This window comes from Hemiscyllium ocellatum, chromosome 8 (genome assembly GCF_020745735.1).
Source record: "Hemiscyllium ocellatum isolate sHemOce1 chromosome 8, sHemOce1.pat.X.cur, whole genome shotgun sequence".
NCBI classification, from domain to species: Eukaryota; Metazoa; Chordata; class Chondrichthyes; order Orectolobiformes; family Hemiscylliidae; genus Hemiscyllium; species Hemiscyllium ocellatum.
This window is the reverse complement of record NC_083408.1, coordinates 115,551,951-115,572,064: the sequence shown is the minus strand read 5'-3', so window position 1 is coordinate 115,572,064 and position 20,114 is coordinate 115,551,951. Positions and strand designations below refer to the sequence as shown.

At 44.2% G+C, this 20,114-nt stretch overlaps 2 protein-coding genes across 2 annotated transcripts in view; one reads left to right on the top strand and one right to left on the bottom strand.

The window, feature by feature from the left end:
• brf1b (BRF1 RNA polymerase III transcription initiation factor subunit b) overlaps positions 1-20,114 on the top strand; it is a 475,772-nt gene that overhangs the window by 189,123 nt on the left and 266,535 nt on the right. The gene's annotated exons all lie outside the window — the stretch shown is intronic.
• btbd6b (BTB (POZ) domain containing 6b) overlaps positions 1-20,114 on the bottom strand; it is a 118,926-nt gene that overhangs the window by 58,050 nt on the left and 40,762 nt on the right. The window contains exon 5 of the mRNA XM_060829502.1: positions 18,174-18,250. Within this exon, the coding sequence (XP_060685485.1) occupies positions 18,174-18,250 (77 nt within the window). The remainder of the gene's footprint in view (positions 1-18,173; positions 18,251-20,114) is intronic.

The window sequence follows — 20,114 nt, the reverse complement described above, 5'->3', positions numbered from 1 at the left end:
GCAAGTCTGTTGTTCTTTCCTGTTCTCCTGTTGGGCAGCTCTCTTGCCTGAGTCAAAAGGTTCAGATTTCAAAATCCACTCTGCAGTTTGAGCTCTAACATCAATGCAGATACCCTCCGTACAATGTTTAGGAGTGCTGCGTTGTGGGAAATATCACCTTTTCGATGAAACATTGAGGCCAAGGCCCTTTTCGTCCAATCTTATGGCATGACTTTAAAGACTGGGCAGGGAATTGTCCTTATATGTTGGAGAAAGTCAGCAGCTCTGTAAAGAGAGCAAAACAGTGTGAACTTTTTAAGTTCAGCGTGACCTCTCTTTGGAACAGATTTCATATCTGCGCCATTTTCAGTGTTTTGCTTTACTTTAAGCAAATCCATAGCGTCCTGACTGATGGCTTCCCTTGATGAATGTGTACAGGGTATTGCTGGGGTCACTTGTAGAAACTTGTGTACAATTCTGGTTATTTGTGTCAGAAAAATGTTGTTAAATTTGAGAGGGTGGGGAAGAGATTTACAAGGAATTTGCTGGAACTATAGGGCTTGTGTTATAGGAGAGGTTGAATAAACCTCTGCCTTCTGCAACTGGATCCTCAGCTTTCTGACCCACAGACCGCAATCAGTGAAGTTAGGTAACTGCACCTGCTCCACAATAACGCTGGACACTGGAGCCCCCAAGGATCATCTTCAACCTCCTACTATACGCCCTGTATACCCAAAACTGTGTTGCCAGATTCCAAATGAACATCATCTACAAGTTGGCTGATGACATCACTGTAGTGGGATGGATATCTAACAATGCTAGTCAGAGTACAGAAGACGACAGCGGACTTGTTGATGTGCTGCAGTGAGAACAACCTCTCTCACAATGTCAGCAAAACTAAACAACTCATCATTGATTTTGGAAAGAAAGGAGCCGAACACACACTCATCTACATCAACAGAGCTGAGGTTGAGAGGGTGGAGAGCATCAAGGTCCTCAGGGCGATGATGACCGACAGCCCATCTGGGACTTCCTAACGTAGATGCCTTGGTCAAAAAGATGCAACAACACTGCTTCTTCCTCAGGTAGTTCAGGAAATTTGGCTTATCCATAAGAAACCGTAGCAACTTCTACAGATGTACCATTGAGAGCATACTGTCAGGATGCATAATAGCCTGGTGTGGCAACTGCTTTGCCCACGACCATACAAAACTACAGAAGGTGGTGGGCAAGGCCCAGACCATCACGGAAGCCAACCTTCTATCCAAGGGCACCATTTACATGATTCGTGGCAGCAGAAAAGCTGCTAATATCATCAATGATCCTTCGCACCCTGGTAATGATTTCCTACAACCTCTCCAATCAAGCAGAAGTTACAGAAACCTGAACATGCAGCAGCAGGTTCAGGAACAGCTTCCTCCCGGCCGATGAATGGACTCTCTAGCCACAAGTAATGCTGGTCTTGTTAACACTGATCTTGCCAAGCACACGCCCCATACAATGTAACATGTGTGTCTCCAGGTCTTTTAGATCTGTACACATTTGCTAACTATCATCTGCTTGTACTACTTATAAACAAAGATTTTTACTGTGCTTCAGTCCATGTGACAATAAATAAATCAATTAAAGGACATTTTGTACATGGGTAGAAAAGGTTTAGAGGGACATGGGCCAAATGTGGGCATATGGGACTGTGTCAGATTGGGACATCTGGCTGGTATGGTTGAGATGGACCAAAGGGTCTGTTTCTGTGCTGTGAGATTCCATAACACTAAAAGTGCATTATGGTAATTGTAAATTGTTGATTTTGGGAGCTTGCCATGTCCAATTTAGAGTCATAGAGATGAGCTTTGGAGGGTCAGTGTGACTTGTGGGGCCAAATGGCCTGTTTCCACGCTGTAGGGATTCAATGATTTTATTCTCTTTGTCTCTCTCTCTGTCTGACTGACTGACTGACTGACTGTCTGTCTGTCTGTCTCTCTCTCTCCCTCCCCCCCACCCCGTCTTTCTTCTCTTCTCTCTCTCTCTTCCCTCTCTCTCCTCTTCTTTCTCTCTTCCCTCTCACTTTCTTCCCTCTTTCTCCTGCCTCTCCGTCTCTTTTGCACTTGTCCCCCAAAATCCCCTCTCTCCTCCCACCTCCCCCCCCATCTCCTCTCTCTCTACCTTCCTCTTTCACCCCCCCTCATCCCCACATCATTTTCCCTTTCCCTCTCCCACCTCATTTTCTGCCTTCCTCTTCCTACCCCTCTTGTCTCATTGTCTCTCTCTCTCTCTCTCTCTCTCTCTCTCTCCCACACCCCCTCTGCACTAACAAAAGCAGCCTTTTCTCATTCTGTAGGATGCATTTGATTCACCATTATTTTGTATTTCCTGGAAGAGTATTCCAAGTATGCAGTGCTGCTTTGACAATGGGCCAGTATTATGCAGACATTTGTGCACATCAAATCATTAGCACCTCTGTTCACCCTTGTGTTGGCAGAACAATGGTATCTACTACTCACTTGAATGTGAATAGAGTGGTTCATGTACAGCCATTATGAAACCATTGTGCTACAGGAAGGAATACTTGCCTCAAAGTATGAATTTTTAAACATGTTTGTGATTTAATGTCTCCTCAGCGCAAGGGTACTTAAGTTCTATTCACTTGTGCATTTATAATCATGATTTGGAGATGTCGGTGTTGGACTGGGGTGTACAAAGTTAAAAATCACACAACACCAGATTATAGTCCAACAGGTTTAATTGGAAGCACGCTAGCTTTCAGAGCGATGCTTCTTCATCAGGTGATAGTGGAGGGCTAGAATTATGTTGGAACAGGAATACTGGCATGTACTTACTGAGTTGGGAAGTGTGGTGCTGGAAAAGCACAGCTGGTCAGGCAGCATCCGAGGACCAAGAAAATCGACGTTTCAAGCATAGGCTCTTCATCCTAATGAAGGGCTCATGCTCGAAACGTTGACTGTCCTGCTCGTCAGATGCTGACTGACCGGCTGTGCTTTTCCAGCACCACACTTCTCAACTCAGTAAGTACATGCCAGTATTCCTGTTCCAACATAATTCTTAGCCGTATCAACATACCCAGCTGAGTCTTAGGTGAGTAACAACATGTGTTCAAACTCCTGCTTAATCTGTGAACTTCCAGACTTCAAATCTTCTAGGAGCCAGGTTGGGCATTTGGGACCTGACAGTCCTGCCTGTATCTATACCATTGACTCTTCCCTCTTCCATACTGGACTATGCTACAGTCTGGTGGTGTTTAATGGAGTAGCTGATTTATCATGTCCCCCCACAGCTGTAACTCCGCAGCTGATACTTAACCATTTTGCCTTGCCTGTAATTCTCTCCCGAAATCACTCCAAATCTGTTTGTTCCTTTTAAGATTTTTGACCAAATATTTTGACTGTTAATCTGATATGATTAGATTAGATTCCCTACAGTGTGGAAACCGGCCCTCCGAATATCTCCTGAGGTGGCTGAATGTGAATTTTTTTCTTAAAAAGAAAACCAATAGAAATGCAGATGCTGTAGCTCAGAAACAACAACAGAAGTTGTTGGGAAAACTCAGCAGGTCTGGCAGCATCTGTGAAGAAAAATCAGCATTAATGTTTTGGGTCCAGTGACCCTTCCTCAGATTCATAGAATTCCTGCAGTGTGGAAACAGGCAATTCAGCTCTACAACTCCACATCAACCCACTCAGACCCATTCCCCATCCCTATTACTCTATGTTTACCTCTAACTAATCCACCTGACCTACACATGTTTGGATTGTGGGAGAAAACTGGAGTACCCGGAGGAAACCCACGCAGACACTGGGAGAGTGTGCATACTCCACACAGACAGTCACCTGAGGCTGTAATCAAACCTGGATCCTTGACACTGTGAGGCAGCAGTGCCAACCACTGACCCACCAAAAATGTTGTTTTATATGAAAATGTTGGGGGAGGGGCTAAGGGGTAAACAATAGATGGGGATCGAGCCCAAAGAGAGAAGATCTTCCAGCATCCACATCCAGAAGATCATCAGCTGGCTTATATAGCACCTCCAGTGGGATGTCAACACCAGACACACATTCCCTGCCCATCTCTTGCCCACCTTCCGCAGGGACCGTTCCCTCTGGGACACCCTGGACCATTCTTCCTTCACTCCCAACAATCTCCTCCACCCCACTCCACTGCACATTTCCTTGCAACTGCTGAAGGTGTGCCACCTATCTGTTTACCACCTCCCTCTCCAGTAGCCAAAGGCCTGAACATACTTCCAGGTGAAATAGCAATTTCCACAACCTAGTGATTGGACACTGTGCAGGCAGGAAACATGTTTCTGCTGATGGGTGAGTCCCGAACCAGAGGACACAGTTTAAAAATAAGGGGTAGGCCACTTAGAACAGAGTTGAGGAGAAACTTCTTCACCCAGAGAGTGGTGGGTGTATGGAATGTTCTGCTCTAGAGGGCAGTGGAGGCCCAGTCTCTGGATACTTTCAGGAAAGAGTTGGATAGAGCTCTTAAGGATAGTGGAATCAAAGGTTATGGGGATAAGGCAGGAACAGGATACTGATTGAGGATGATCAGCCATGATCATAATGAATGGTGGTGCTGGCTCAAAGGGCAGAATGGCCTTCTCCTGCACCTATTGTCTAGTCCACTGCATTCATTGCTCTAAATGTGGCTTCTCTAAGTTGGGGAAGTGAAGCATAGACTAGGTGACTGTTTTGCAGAACATCTACGGTCTGCCCACAAAAAAGACCCAGAGCTTTCAATTGCCTGCCACTTCGACACCCCACCCTGTTCCCTGGCCAACATCTCTGCCTGAAGTTTGTTGTAGTGTTCCTATAAAGCCTTGCACAAGCTGGAAGAACAACACTTCATTTTCCACTTGGGGACCCTGCAGCCCTCCACACTCATATCAAGTTCAATAATTTTAGGGTCTGAACACCCAATGTCCTAGCCCCCTACTCCACACACTAGCTCTCATTATCACATAGGGGGTGCTCTCAGGAATAGGGAATTCGACGTTTCGAGCATAAGCCCTTCATCAGGAATGAGAGAGAGTAGCCAAGCAGGCTAAGATAAAAGGTAGGGAGGAGGGACTTGGGGGAGGGGCGATGGAGGTGGGATTTCCCCTCCCCCCACCTTGTCTCAGTCGGTTCCCTCCCTCCTAACCTGCAATCCTCTTCCTGACCTCTCCGCCCCCACCCCACTCCGGCCTATCACCCTCACCTTGACCTCCTTCCACCTATCCCACCTCTATCGCCCCTCCCCCAAGTCCCTCCTCCCTACCTTTTTTCTTAGCCTGCTTGGCTACTCTCTCTCATGTTAGGCAGCATCTCAGGAATAGAGAATTCGACGTTTCGAGCATAAGCCCTTCATCAGGAATAAGAGAGAGAGAGCCAAGCCGGCTGAGATAAAAGGTAGGGAGGAGGGACTCCTCCCTACCTTTTATCTCAGCCGGCTTGGCTCTCTCTCTCTTATTCCTGATGAAGGGCTTATGCTCGAAACGTCGAATTCTCTATTCCTGAGATGCTGCCTAACCTGCTGTGCTTTGACCAGCAACACATTTGCAGCTGTGATCTCCAGCATCTGCAGACCTCATTTTTTACTCTCTCTCATTCCTGATGAAGGGCTTATGCTCGAAACGTTGAATTCCCTATTCCTGAGATGCTGCCTGGCCTGCTGTGCTTTGACCAGCAACACATTTGCAGCTCATTATCACATAGCCTGCCATTGCACACGATCTATTGTCAGCCACTGACAGTCTTCATTAACAGCTATTCACTCTCCCAGCCAGATCGTTATCCACTCCTTTGTCTGTCCAACTGCTCTTAGAGTCATAGAGATGTACAGCATGAAACAGACCCTTCGGTCCAACCTGTCCATGCCGACCAGATATCAAATCAATCTAGTCCCACCTGCCAGCACCCGGCTCATATCCCTCCAAACCCTTCCAAATGCCTCTTAAATGTTGCAATTGTACCAGCCTCCACCACATCCTCTGGTAATGTGTTGCTGGTCAAAGCACAGCAGGTTAGGCAGCATCTCAGGAATAGAGAATTCGACGTTTCGAGCATAAGCCCTTCATCAGGAAGGGCTTATGCTCGAAACGTCGAATTCTCTATTCCTGAGATGCTGCCTAACCTGCTGTGCTTTGACCAGCAACACATTTGCAGCTGTGATCTCCAGCATCTGCAGACCTCATTTTTTACTTACACATCCTCTGGTAGCTCATTCCTTACACATACCACCCCCTGCATGAAATGGTTGCCCCTAAGGTCTCTTTTATATCTTTCCCCTCTTCACCCTAAACCTATGCCCTCTAGTTCTGGACTCCCTGACCCCAGGGAAAAGACTTTGCCTATTTATCCTATCCATGCCCCTCATAATTTTGTAAACCTCTATAAGGTCATTCCTCAGCCTCCGACACTTCAGGGAAAACAGCCCCAGCCTGTTCAGCCTCTCCCTATAGCTCAGATCCTCCAACCCTGGCAATATCCTTGTAAATCTTTTCTGAACCCTTTCAAGTTTCACAACATCTTTCCGATAGGAAGGAGACCAGAATTGCACGCATTATTCCAATAGTGGCCTAACCAATGTACTGTACAGCCGCAACATGACCTCCCAACTCCTGTACTCAATACCCTGGTCAATAAAGGAAAGCATACCAAATGCCTCCTTCAGTATCCTATCTACCTGCGACTCCATTTTTTAGGAGCTATGAACCTGCACTCCAAGGTCTCTTTGTTCAGCAACACTCCCTCGGACCTTACCATTAAGTGTATAAGTCCTGCTAAGATTTGCTTTTCCAAAATGCAGCACCTCGCATTTATCTGAATTAAACTCCATCTGCCACATCTCAGCCCATTGGCCCATCTGGTCCAGATCCTGTTGTAATCTGAGGTAACCCTCTTTGCTGTCCACTACACCTCCAATTTTGGTGTCATCTGCAAGCTGACTAACTGTACCTCTTATGCTCGCACCCAAATAGTTTATGTAAATGACAAAAAGTAGAGGGCCCAGCACCGATCCTTGTGGCACTCCACTGGTTATAGGCCTCCAGTCTGAAACACAATCCTCCATCACCATTCTCTCTTTTCTACCTTTGAGCCAGTTCTGTATCTAAATGGTTAGTTCTCCCTGTATTCCATGAGATCTAACCTTGCTAATCAGTCTCCCGTGGGGAATCTTGTTGAATGCCTTACTCTTCTCTCTCTTTGGGCTCTATTTCCACTTATTGGTTACTCCTTACCCCCTCCATCAACCCCATCTTCTGCATGTAAACTGACCTTTTTCTAGCTGCCATCAGTTCTGAGGAAGGGTCACCGGACCCAAAACTTTAATACTGATTTTTCTTCACAGATGCTGCCAAACCTGCTGAGCTTTTCCAGCAATTTCTGCTTTTGCTCCTGATTAATTTTTTCTTGGTACTCTTGTAAACTTTCTTGAGAGATTTCACTACATTAAATGTAATTTAGAAAGAAAGTAATTTCTGTATTCAGTCCTCAATGACTGTGTAAGTATATATTTCACAAGACCCCTCCAACCCCAGTAATACTCTCTTCTGTCCTCTTGTCGCTCACACCCTCGCTCCCCACCTTCTCCGCAGCTGTAACCCTGTATTCTGTACTCTCTTCTACTACTCTGATACACTCTGAATGGCACCATACCAAGTGTGTGTATCTTGGTACATGCGACAGCAGTAAATCAACAACTAACACAGGACAACCTCAATTAGCTAAACGACACGGGCGGGGAGTATTTTGTTCAGATGATTGAATGTTTAGATAATCAGTTTACCCAAGCATCGAGACCTTGAAATCTTTTTCAGATAATCTGAAATTCAGATCATTTGAAATTCAGATAATTGATGTTCGGATGATCGAGGTCATACTGTACTGTGTTATTTTATCTTTGGTAGCAGTAATTAGCACTATTCTTATTATTTTATCCGTTCATGGGATGTGGGTGTCGCTGGCTAGGCCAGTATTTGTTGCCCATTCCTAATTAATCACAGGGCATTGTAAGAGTCAACCACATTGTTGAGAGCCTGGAGTCACATGTAGGCCAGACCAGGTAAGGAGATTAGATTTCCTTTTTTAAAGGACATCAGTTAACCAGATGGGTTTTTAGAATAATCCACACTGGTTACATGGTTCCTCTTAAGTTAGTTTTTATTCAAGGTTTTTCTTGAATTCAGTTTCCCACTGTCTGCTGTAGCGGATTTGAATCCAGACCTGCCAAACATCGAGGAAGGGTCATTGAACCCAAAACACTAACTCTGATTTTTCTCAGCCAGACCTGCTGAGCTTTTCCAGCAAGTTTTGGTCCTGTTTCTGATTTACTGCATCTGCAGTGCTTTTGTTTTATTTTCTGCAGAACATTACCTAGGTTTAGAGTCATAGAGATGTGCAGTGCAGAAACAGACCCTTTGGCCCAACTCGTCCGTCCAAAATTAATTTAGTCCCATTTGTCAGCAGTTGCCCCTATCCCTCCAAACCCCTCCTATTTCATGTACCCATCTAGATGCCTTTTAAATGTTGTAATTGTACCAGCCTCCTCCACTTCCTCTGGCAGCTCATTCCAAATACACACTGCCCTCTGCATGAAAAGATTGCCCCTCAGGTCCTTTTTAAATCTTTCCCCTCAAACCTTAAACCTATGCCCTCTCGTTTCAGATTCCCCCACCTTGGATATTCACCCTACTCATGCTGCTCATTATTTTGTGAAGATCTGTAAGGTCATTCCTCAACTTCTGATGGTCCTGGAAGAAAAGGTGCAACCTATCCAGCTTATCCCTGTAGCTCAAACCTTCCAATCCTTCAGCATCCTTGTAAATCTTCTGGATGAATAATTTAGCAATAATACTAGGATGCCATCTGAATCAGGTCGGAACCTAGAACACATTGGCAAGTACATAAACAATTAACTACAAGGTGCACGATTCTCGATATGCCTGCCCCCTCTATCCCACTATGAGGGAACAAACAAATGTTCACTGTTCATATTCTCTGTTCTTTCGAGGCATCTCGATGTGCAGTGTTGCTAGTGGGTTGTTTTCATATATCTGACAGCATATGAATATTGGAAGTGCTTTGAGAAAAGGAGATTCTGAAAAACAAATGTTCTCTCTACCACCACAAAGGTCAAAATCAGTAGGAATTACCATCACCTGCATATGTAATCCTGACTTGGAACTATGTTAATATTCCCTCAGTATTACTGGGAAATCCTGCAACTCCCTCCTTAACAGCACCATGAAAAATATTCCCCGTGTGGGTTCTAACGGTTCAAGAAGGCAGCTCACACACTACTACCTCAGGGCAATTATGGATAGGCAATAAACGCTGACCCAGTCAGTGATGCCCACATCTTGTGAATGAATTTTTAAAAATACATTATTCTTTTCTTTCTCATGCCTCTGTCTCCATACCCCATCTTTTTTAAAATCCAGATCTTTGTTTTTTGGCTGGTAATGCATAATAGAAGTGTTTGATTGTGAACACTGAGTAGACTGTTCTACCTACTGACACACAAGTGTGGAATAGTTACATTTAGCCTATTAGTTAGGGAGGGTTAAGTTTAACCAGAGCTAGTGTTGTAATCACTGTTCAATGAAAATACACACGAAAATGTTGGATGGCTGTTCTCGCCCTTTTCTTGGCAGCCCTTCAACTTTCAGACTTTCAACCAATCTGGAGTTGTCAGTCCTAAACTGACTAAACAGTTCAACTTCTGCTGAAGCAGATGGATGAGAGGTTTGGGTTTTCAGATGCTTATAGCTTCCTTCCCACTGTTTGCACTTGTCCTCCATCTGGGCAAGCACTCAAAATTATTGGCACCTTTGTGAATATTTCTCCATTCTACACAGCCTTGGGTTAGAGAAGGGAATATTTCATTTCTTCTAAAGCTTTGAAGACCTCGTTGAAGTGTTTTCTCTGCCCTCCTGGTAACTGCTTCCTATGACGAAGCTTCTTTGAGAAGTCTTTCTTTAGGTCTGTGGAGGGTGTGACTCACCTGACTCAGCTGATTGGCTGTTACCAGTGCGTCAGTACTAGGAATGAGAGGGCCCTGATTTTGCTGTGCCTACCCTGCCATTGGATTTGCAGGATTTTGTGGAAGTGTCGCTGCTGATATTTCCCAATGGATTTGTGTTGTCTGCTGTATATTGTCTGTGTGTTTCACACAGGAGGGCAGGTAACACTGTGGCCCTGTGCACCATAAGCATTGTGCTAGGTTTCAGCTCTTGGTCATCAAGCGCTTTATATCCTTGATGGTCAAGGGTAACACTGGCCACTGGAAGATAATATTGAATTTTTCCATGGATATCTGCCCTCTGAGAGGGTACTCCCTAAATAAGGGAATAGATCCATGTTGTCCAATGGCTTGCTGTGGATCCTGATAGTTGGGTGAAAGCAGTGTTGTGTAGTGAGAGCAGTTCGGAGAGAACTTCTGTCTTCTGAATGTTTAGCCTAAAGCCCATTCCTTCATTGGCTGCATGATGGGGTGGAACTCTGTCTCTGAGCATATGCATATACAGGAATTGTCTGCATCCTGCGGCTGAACAAGAGGTTGGATAGGTGGCTGTTCTGGATTGGATGTAATGTTGATTGAACCATTTCCTGCTTATCCAGCAGAGAAGCTTTACTCCAGCAGAAGGCTGTATGGCGCTAGGGTTACAGTGAGGATGATAGAGAAGAGTATTGGTACAGTGACAAAGTCTTTCATCACCCCACGCTGCACAGTAGTGTGTCTGTGCTGGCTCTGTTGGTGAGAATCACAGCTGGCAGACTGTCATTTGGGGGAGGAATTTTTATGGCCAATCAAATTTGAAGACAGTGCTCCGTAATCCTTCTCAGTTGTAAGATCATGTTAAGAGGTAGCTGTTGGTGTCCAGAGGTCTGGAGTATAGGATGCAGAGACCGTGCTGCAGTTATACAAAACCCTGGTTAGACTCCACTTGGGAGACCGAGAGTAAATCTGGGCACCACGCTGTGAGAAGGATAGATCGGCTTGGAAGGAGTACAGCATTGGTTTGCAAGAATGATACCTGGACTTCAGCGGTTAAGATATGAGGAGAGATTATACAAATTAGTCCTGTTTTCTTGAGAATTTTGAAGGTTAAGGGATGATCTGATTGAAGTCTTCAAGATATTAACAGGAAAAGGCACTGCACATAAAGGGAAACTATTTCCAGTGGTTGGAGCTTCTAAAACAAAGGGCATAGTCTGAGAATGAGGGCCAGACTGTTCACGCGAGATGTTATGAAGCACTACCACACAAACTACAGTTGATACTAGATTAATTGTTTGTTTTAAATCTGAGAAGGATGAAGTTTTGTTAACGAAAGGTATTCAGAGATATGGTTCTGGATCAGTGGTGCTGGAAGAGCACAGCAGTTCAGGCAGCATCCAACGAGCAGCAAAATCGACATTTTGGGCAAAAGCCCTTCATCAGTTTTTACCTATTCAGAGATATGGGCTTAGGGCAGGTATATGGTGTTAGGTCACAGATCAGCCAAGATTTCATTGAATGGTGGAACAGACTCAAGGAGCTGAATAGCCTACTCCTGTTCCTTTGTTCCATCGTTCCATCACTTCTTTTGAACTTGTCTTGCATGTAGCTCATGGAATATGCAGTGTGCCTCTGGTAGATACTGTCCAGCCACTGGGAGAAGACAGTTGAGGATTTTTACAATGACCACCTTTGTGGCTGAGGATGGGAGATCCTTCTGTAGATACTGCGATTGGTCTTAACTTCATCTTTGAATGAGGTCTCATTTGCAGTATCGCAGAGTTCTCCTGGCCTGCTGTCCTTCTTCCAGAGAGAGAGAGAGAGAGAGAGAGAGAGAATGGTCATATGCAAGTCTAGGTTGCTTCTCTATTGCAGTCTTGTATGACTTTGGGGATTCCATCTGTGCCAATAGCCTTGTTGGGTGGCTAGGATAGTGGATGTGGCTGTGATGCATTCATGGTATAAAATTCACCAAAGTTGTTTCAATTCATTCACTTAGGTGATGTAACTCAGAGTGCCTGTGAAATCATTACCCAGCAGGGTAGCATTGTAAACTGAAATTCAAATGTCAAGAATCTTGGCAACAAATACCCTGTGCTTTGGATTTTAAAAAAAAAATTCTATATTCTGATCATGTGTCTTGAAGGAGCGAGGCTGTCATGGCAGCAGATTCTAAACTGCATCATCTGCCTGCAGCTAATTCTCACTGTCAAGGTGGTGATTCAGCACACACACACGCACACATACAAACCTAGATTTGTTCAATATATTATTTCAGTTGCGTGACACTGTAATCTTTTGCTACAAATTCTGTGTCTTATGATCCTGCTCCACAGCTACCTGATGAAGGAGCAGCGCTCTGAAAGCTAGTGCTTCCAAATAAACCTGCAGGACTATAACCTGGTGTCATTTGATTTTTAACTTTGAGGAATTGAGAACTGCAGATGCTGGAGATCAGAGCTGAAGAAGGGCTTATGCCCAAAACGTCGATTCTCCTGCTCCTTGGATGCTGCCTGACCTGCTGCACTTTTCCAGCAACACATCTTTCAGCTCTGATTTTTAACTTTGTCCACCCCAGTCCACTTCCAGCTCTTCCACATCATCTATAGGTCCTGCCTGACCTGTTGAGCATTTGTAGCATTTTCCCTTCATAAATTTGTTTCTTGTCAATATTAGTTGAGGGATAAATGTTAGCTGCGGTAAATCTCGTTCAGCCACCTGAGAGTGCTTCAGGCCTTTGATTGACATCACATTGGAACAATGGCATTTCCAACAGTGCAGCAATCCCTCAAACATGGTACTGCAGTATTACCCAAGATTTTGACCTCTAGTTTTTGCTGTGAAAATCAGATCTTCTAAAGCAGAGGTGAGAGAGAGCATTGAACCAGGACTGACATGCCAGCAATATTTTCATTGCATCGTGACCAGGCATTGCAAACCCTTGCTACTTTTGAGTTCCCTCTCTTGCCTGCCTTCCTAATTCAGGGTGAGACTCTTTTAAGGACCAAACCTATGAAACCCATTTTCCACTCATCTTCTCACTGGGAGCCAAGTTGGTGATTTAGCTGAGCTGATCTGTCTGTTCCTTCTTACACCAGAAGCCCATCCAAAGGGAATGTTGTATTGTCATACTGCAGCAGATATCGCCAGCAGACCTCCAGACTGGGTTTGGTGGATTTTAAAGATCACATCGCACTGTTAGAGGAAAAGTAGGACCATTTTGACAGCCTCTGTTCAGTGGTGCTTTTTTATCTATCACCAGAAGTAAATTGCTTGGTGTCGCTCACTACTCATACTGAGAGCTTGCTGCATATGAAGTAAGAACTGCAGTACATATATGAACATCGAATTTACAAATGTTCATTGTTATGAATGCAGTCCCATTACACGGGTGTAATTTTTAAGATCCAACAGATGTACGTTTTCTATTCTTACGAAACAGCTGCTTTATATTGTCCTGTACGGTGTTCCGACTTACGAACCAACTCCAGAATGGAACCCATTCACAGCCTGAGAGCTGCCTCTAGTAGTCATTATACCTAAAAGTAGCATTTCAATTGACATTAATATCACATGTTATAAAAGTGCTAGTTCTTTCTGATTGCTTTTTAAAGGAATAAGGTCAACTCTGGGTAAACATCACTGTCCAGAGCAATGTTGTTAGAGTAACAGCTTTACATGCAATGTTTCCATGCTGCATGGTTTTCGCTATCCACTCAGGCAGAGCTCTTGTGATCACTCACTGTTAGAGGCTGGAGCTTTGTTCACATGAAATATGAAAGAAAGAATAAGACATGCAATTCAAGTGATCAATCGTCGTATCCTCACTTGTTTCAAATGCAGAATATTATGTCATTCTCCTCTTATCTATTTGTTCAGTAAAGTGATTGAGTTAGGAAGTTGTAGCTAACATAATCCTCAATCTTCCATTTGGAAGTTCATTTTGATGCCTTTAGTTGTACTGTGTCAATTCTAGGGGTTTGTTCTTCCTTATCACTTATGGTTAAAAATCACACAACACCAGGTTATAGTCCAACAGGTTTATTTGAAAATACAAGCTTTTAGAGCACTGCTGCTTTGTCAGGTGGCTATTGGGGCAGATTCATAGGACACAGAATTTATAGTAAAAGATGAAAGTATCATACAACTGATGTGATGTATTGAACAAACCTAGTTTGCTGTTAAGTTTTTAATCACTGAGAATTGGTTGCAGGTTTTGATTGATTAATATGTAAATCCCTCAGAGTTATCACTGATTTCCACGAAGCCCCTCCATGTCAATATTTATAATGATTCTGGAATCCTCATCCAGAAGGTGGGCCAGTGGCCTGAGGAGTGGCAGTTGGAATTTAATTTAGATAAATGTGAGTGCTGCATTTTGAAAAGGCATATCAGGGTAGGACGTATACACTTAATGGTAAGGTCCTGGGAAGTGTTGCTGAACAGAGACCTTGGAGTACAGGTTCATAGTTCCTTGAAAGTGGAGTCGCAGGTAGATAGGATAGTGAAGAAGGTGTTTGGTATGCTTTCCTTTATTGGTCAGAGTATTGAGTACAGGAGTTGGGAGGTCATGTTGCGGCTGTACAGGACATTAGTTAGTACACCTTTGGTGGAATACTGTGTGCATTTCTGGTCTCCCTCCTATCGGAAGGATGTTGTGAAACTTGAAAGGGTTCAGAAAAGAATTACAATGATGTTGCCAGGGTTGGAGGGTTTGAGCTATAGGGAGAGGCTGAAGAGGCTGGGGCTGTTTTCCCTGGAGCGTCGGAGGCTGAGGGATGACCTTATAGATGTTTGTAAAATCATGAGGAGCATGGATAGGAGTGGGGGAGTCCAGAACTAAAGGACATAGGTTTAGGGTGAGAGGGAAAAAATATAAAAGGGACCTAAGGGACAACTTTTTCATGCAGAGGGTGGTGCATGTACAGAATGAGCTGCCAGAGGAAGTGGTGAAGGCTAATACAATAACAACATTTAAAAGGCATCTATAGGGGTAGATGAATAGGAAGGGTTTGGAGGGATATGGGACAAATGGTATCAAATGGGACTAGATTAATTGAGGATATCTGGTTGGCATGGATGTGTTGAACCGAAAGCTCTATTCCATGCTGTACATCTCTGTGACTATAAGAATGAGGTTTCTGCTTATGCACACTGCTATATTACTCCAAAGTCTGCTTTTCCCACTTCCTGTCTTAAATTGAGGGAGTGGACTTTTATGCCTTAATGTTAGTTGGACTAAAGCCATCTCCACAGCTCTGATCAGCACCAACTTGCCTTTGACTTAGACTCTGTCTCCCTGGCTGCCACCTGACATTAATCCATTGCTGGCAAATGTAGGCAGATGCTGAATTTCAAGTTTGAGTACGTCAGTCATGTCTGGTTAAAGTCAAAAACTGCTGACCGTCACCTCCCATGATTCCTTGTTTCTGTCCTCAGCTGTTCCCTCATCATCTTAAACCTAATCTGTTAGCTCATGGCTGGACATTCATAATTCTCTCTTAGCTGATGATCTTGCTCCTTTTTTACTTGTTACCGCTCATCCAGATCAGCTTACATTATGTCACAGATGCCACCATATTATCTTTGCAATAACTTGTTGATCTTTGCCTTAATTTTCAAGATGTGCCATCCTGCCATACACTTTCTCCTAATTCTCTTTGCCACCCTCTTGTGTCTTTCTCTCACTGTTATGGAATTATTCAACATGGAAACTGACCATTCGGTCTAACACATCTGCGCCGACTAGACTTCTCAATCTGACCTAATCCCATTTCCAAGCATTTGGCCAATTTCCCTCTAAATCCTTCCTATACATGTCTCCATTCAGATGCCCTTGAAATGTTGTAGTTATACCAGCCTCCAGCCAAATCCTCTGGCATCATACATGCACCACTTTCTGCATGAAAACGTTACCTCCCAGGTCCTTTTAAACTCTTTCCTCTCTCACCTATCTCCTCTAGTTTTGTATTTCCCTGTCATAGGAAAATATACCTTGACTATTCCCTCCATCCATACCCTTCATAATTTTATAAATCTCAGCCTCCCAATACCCCTTTGGGAAAATGGACCAATCTATTCAGCCTCTCCCAATACCTTGACCTTCCAATCCTGGCAACATCTTGTAAATCTTTTCTGCGCCCTTTCAATTTTAACAACATCCAGAATTGTATGCACTATTCCAAAAGTGCCCTCATCAATGTCCTGTATAGCTGCAACATGAGATCCCAACTCCTATACCGTACTCTTTGTTATGACCAATGAAGACAAACATGCCAAATGCCTTCCTTACCACCCTGCCTACCTGCAACTCCACTTTCAAGGCAGTATGCACCTGTACTCCAAGATCTCTTTGTTCGGTAATATTCCCCAGGATCTTACCATTAAGTGTATAAGTCCAGCCCTGATTTGCCTTATCAAAATGCAGCACCTCACATTTATCTAAATTAAACTCCATCTGCCACTCCTTGGCCCATTGGCCCATCTGATCAAGATCCCGTTGTACTCTGCGATAACCTTTTTCGTATTTTGGTATCATCTGCAATCTTACTAACTGTGCCTCTGATATTCGCATCCAAATCATTTATAGAAATGGCAAAAAGTAGTGGACCCAGCACTAGTCCTAGTGGAAAATGCTGGTCACAGGCCTCCTGTCTGAACCACAACCCTCCACTATCCCCCTCTGTCTCCTACCTTTGAACCAGTTGGCTAGGGCCCTCTGGATCCCACGTGATCTGACCTTGCTAACTAGTCTACAATGTGAAACCTTGTCGAATGCTTTGCTGGTCCATATAGATAATTTTCACAACTCTGCCTGTTTCAGTCTTCTTTGTCACATCTTTTAAAAAAAAACTCAGTCAAGTTAGAGAGACACAATTTTGCACGCATAATGTCATCCCTAATCCGTCCTTGTCTTTCCAAATGCTGTAAATCCTGTTCTTCAGAATCCTCTCCAGCAATTTACCCATCACAGACATATAGTTCACCAATCCATAGCTTTTCTTACCACCTTTTTAGATTAGATTAGATTACTTACAGTGTGGAAACAGGCCCTTCGGCCCAACAAGTCCACACCGACCCGCCGAAGCGCAACCCATCCATTCCCCTACATTTACCCCTTTACCTAACACTACGGGCAATTTAGCATAGCCAATTCACCTAACCTACACTTCTTTGGACTGTGGGAGGAAACCAGAGCACCCGGAGGAAACCCACGCAGACACTGGGAGAATGTGCAAACTCCACACAGTCAGTCGCCTGAGTTGGGGATTGAACCCAGGTCTCTGGCGCTGTGAGGCAGCAGTGCTAACCACTGAGCCACCGTGCCGCCCCAAATTCTGAAATATTGACACCACAATAGCCAACCTTCAGTCTTCTGGCACTTCACCTGTGTCTATCAATGATACAAATACCGCAGAAAGAGGCCCAGCAATCTCTTTCCAAGCTTCTTATAAAGTTCTGGACAACATCTCATCACGGGCAGCACGGTGGCTCAGTGGTTAGCACTGTTGCTCACAGTGTCAGGGACCTGGGTTTGATTCCAGCCTTGGGCAATTCTCTGTGTGGAGTTTGCATATTCTCCCCATGTCTGCATGGATTTTCTCCGGGTGCTCTGGTTTCCTCCCACAATCCAAAGATGTATAGGTTAGGCGCATTAGTCGGGGTAAATGTAGAGTAATAGTGTAGGGAAATGAGTCTGGGTGAGTTACTCTTCGGAGGGTCAGAATGGACTTGTTGGACCAAATGGCCTGTTTCCGCACTGTCGGGATTCTATGATGTATCCCATTTATATATCTACCATTATGCACTTTAAGATCTCCACCACCTTGTTTTCACCGTATGAACTCTTTTCACAACATCTATACTTATTTCCCAAGTTCCCTCGCACCCAAATCCTTCTCCATAGTAAATGCTAATGCAAAATTTTTGTTTAGTTTCTCGCCCATCTCCTGTAGCCATAATGATGGCCATACTGATCTTTAAGGTGCCCTATTCTGTTCCTACTTACTCTTTTGCCCTTAACATACTTATAGAGTCTAGAATCATAGTCATACAGCATGGAATTAGTCCCTTTGGTCCAACCAGTCCTGGCTGACAATGTTCTCAAACTAAACTAGTCCCACCTACTGCATTTGGCCCAAATCCTTCCAAGTATTTCTTATACAATGTCTTTTAAACGTTGTAACTGGTACCTGCATCCATGACTTTCTCTGGAAGTTCAGAGTTGATCAAGTGTGGCGCTGGAAAAGCACAGCAGGTCAGGCAGCATCTGAGAAGCAAGAGAAGTCGACATTTCGGGCTTAATCCTTCATAAGAACTGGAAGTTCAATCCATGCATGAACCACACTGTTATATATAAATAAAATGCCTCTATGTCATTAATCTCTTTTCTCTCACCTTTAAAAATATGCTCCCTAGTCTTGACATCCTCTGAACGTGGGAAAAGTCACCTGCCATCAACCTGATTTATAACCCTCATGATTTTATAAGCCTCTATAAAGTTCCTCCCATATCTCAGGAAGTATGTACTGGCCTTGTAGCATGTTCAGAGGAGGTTCACTAGAATGGTCTCAGGAATGAAAAGCTTAACATATGAGGAATGTTTGAGGACTCTGGAGTTTAGAAAGATATGGGGAAATTAATTGAAACATATAGAATACTGAATGTCCTGGACAGAGTAAATGTGGGGAAAATGTTTCCATTGGTAGGAGAGATGAGGACCTAGAGGGCACAGCCTTAGAGTAAAGAGAAAACCCTTTAGAACAGAGAAACAGTCGGGAATCAATGAAGTTCACAGCCACAGAAGGCTTTGGAGGCCAGGTCATTGAATATATTTAAGACTGAGGTAGATAGGGGATTGTCAAGGAGATCAAGGGTTATGGGCAGAAAGTGGCAGAATGGGGTTAAGAAACCTTTCAACCATGATTGAATGGCGGAGCAAACACTATGGACTGAATGGTCTAATTTCTGCTTCTGTCTTATGGAACCTCCAGTGACAAAATACCAACTTCTCCCTACAACACAAGCCCTCACTCCTGGCAACATCCTGCTGAATCTCTTCTGATCCCCTCCAACTTAATATCCTTCCGACAACAGGGAGACCAGAACTGGGCACAGTACTCCAGAAGAGGCCTCACCAACACCCTGAACAACATAAACATAACATCCCAATTCCTAGACTCAAAGGTCTGAGCAATGAAGGCAACCCTGCTAAATGGCGCCTTAACGATCATGTCTACCTGTGATGCACATTTCAAAGAATTACATACCTGAACCCCTGGGTCTCTCTGTTCCACAATCCTACCCAGGACCCAAAAACTAACTGTATAAATCCTGCCCTTGCTTGTTTTGCCAAAATGCAATACCTCACGTTTATCCTGAGTAAATAGTGGGTGGCATGGTGGCGCAGTGGTTAGCACTGCTGCCTCTCAGTGCCAAAGACCTGGGTTCAATTCCCACCTCAGGCACCTGTCTGTGTGGAGTTTGCATATTCTCCCCATGTCTGCGTGGTTTTCCTCTGGGTGTTCTGGTTTCCTCCCACAGGTGAATTGGCCATGGGAAATTGCCAGTAGCGTTAGGTGAAGGGGTAAATGAAGGGGAATGCGTATGGGTGGGTTGCTCTTTGGAGGGTCGGTGTTGGGCCGAAGGGCCTGTTTCCGCACTGTAAGTAATCTAATCTGAACTCCATCTAATTTCCTCAGCTCATTGACCCAGTTGATCAAGATCTCTTTGTAATCTTAGATAATTGTGTTTGCTGTTCACGAAACCACCAATTTTGGTGTTATCTACAAACTTACTAACCATGCCTCCTATATTCCCATCCAGATTATTTATATAAATGGCAAATAAAAGTGGACTCCAGACAGATCCCTGTAGAACACTACTGGTTTCAGGCCCCCCGTCCAAAAAACAACCCTTCGCTAGCACCCTCTATCTCCTACTGTCAAACTAATCTTGTATCCAACTGGCAAGCTCACCCTGAATGCCATGTGATCTAACTTTACTAATTTGTATTGGGATCAGAAATTGGCTAGCTGAAAGAAGGCAGAGGGTGGTGGTTGATGGGAAATATTCATCCTGGAGTTTAGTTACTAATGGGGTACTGCAAGGATCTGTTTTGGGTCCACTGCTGT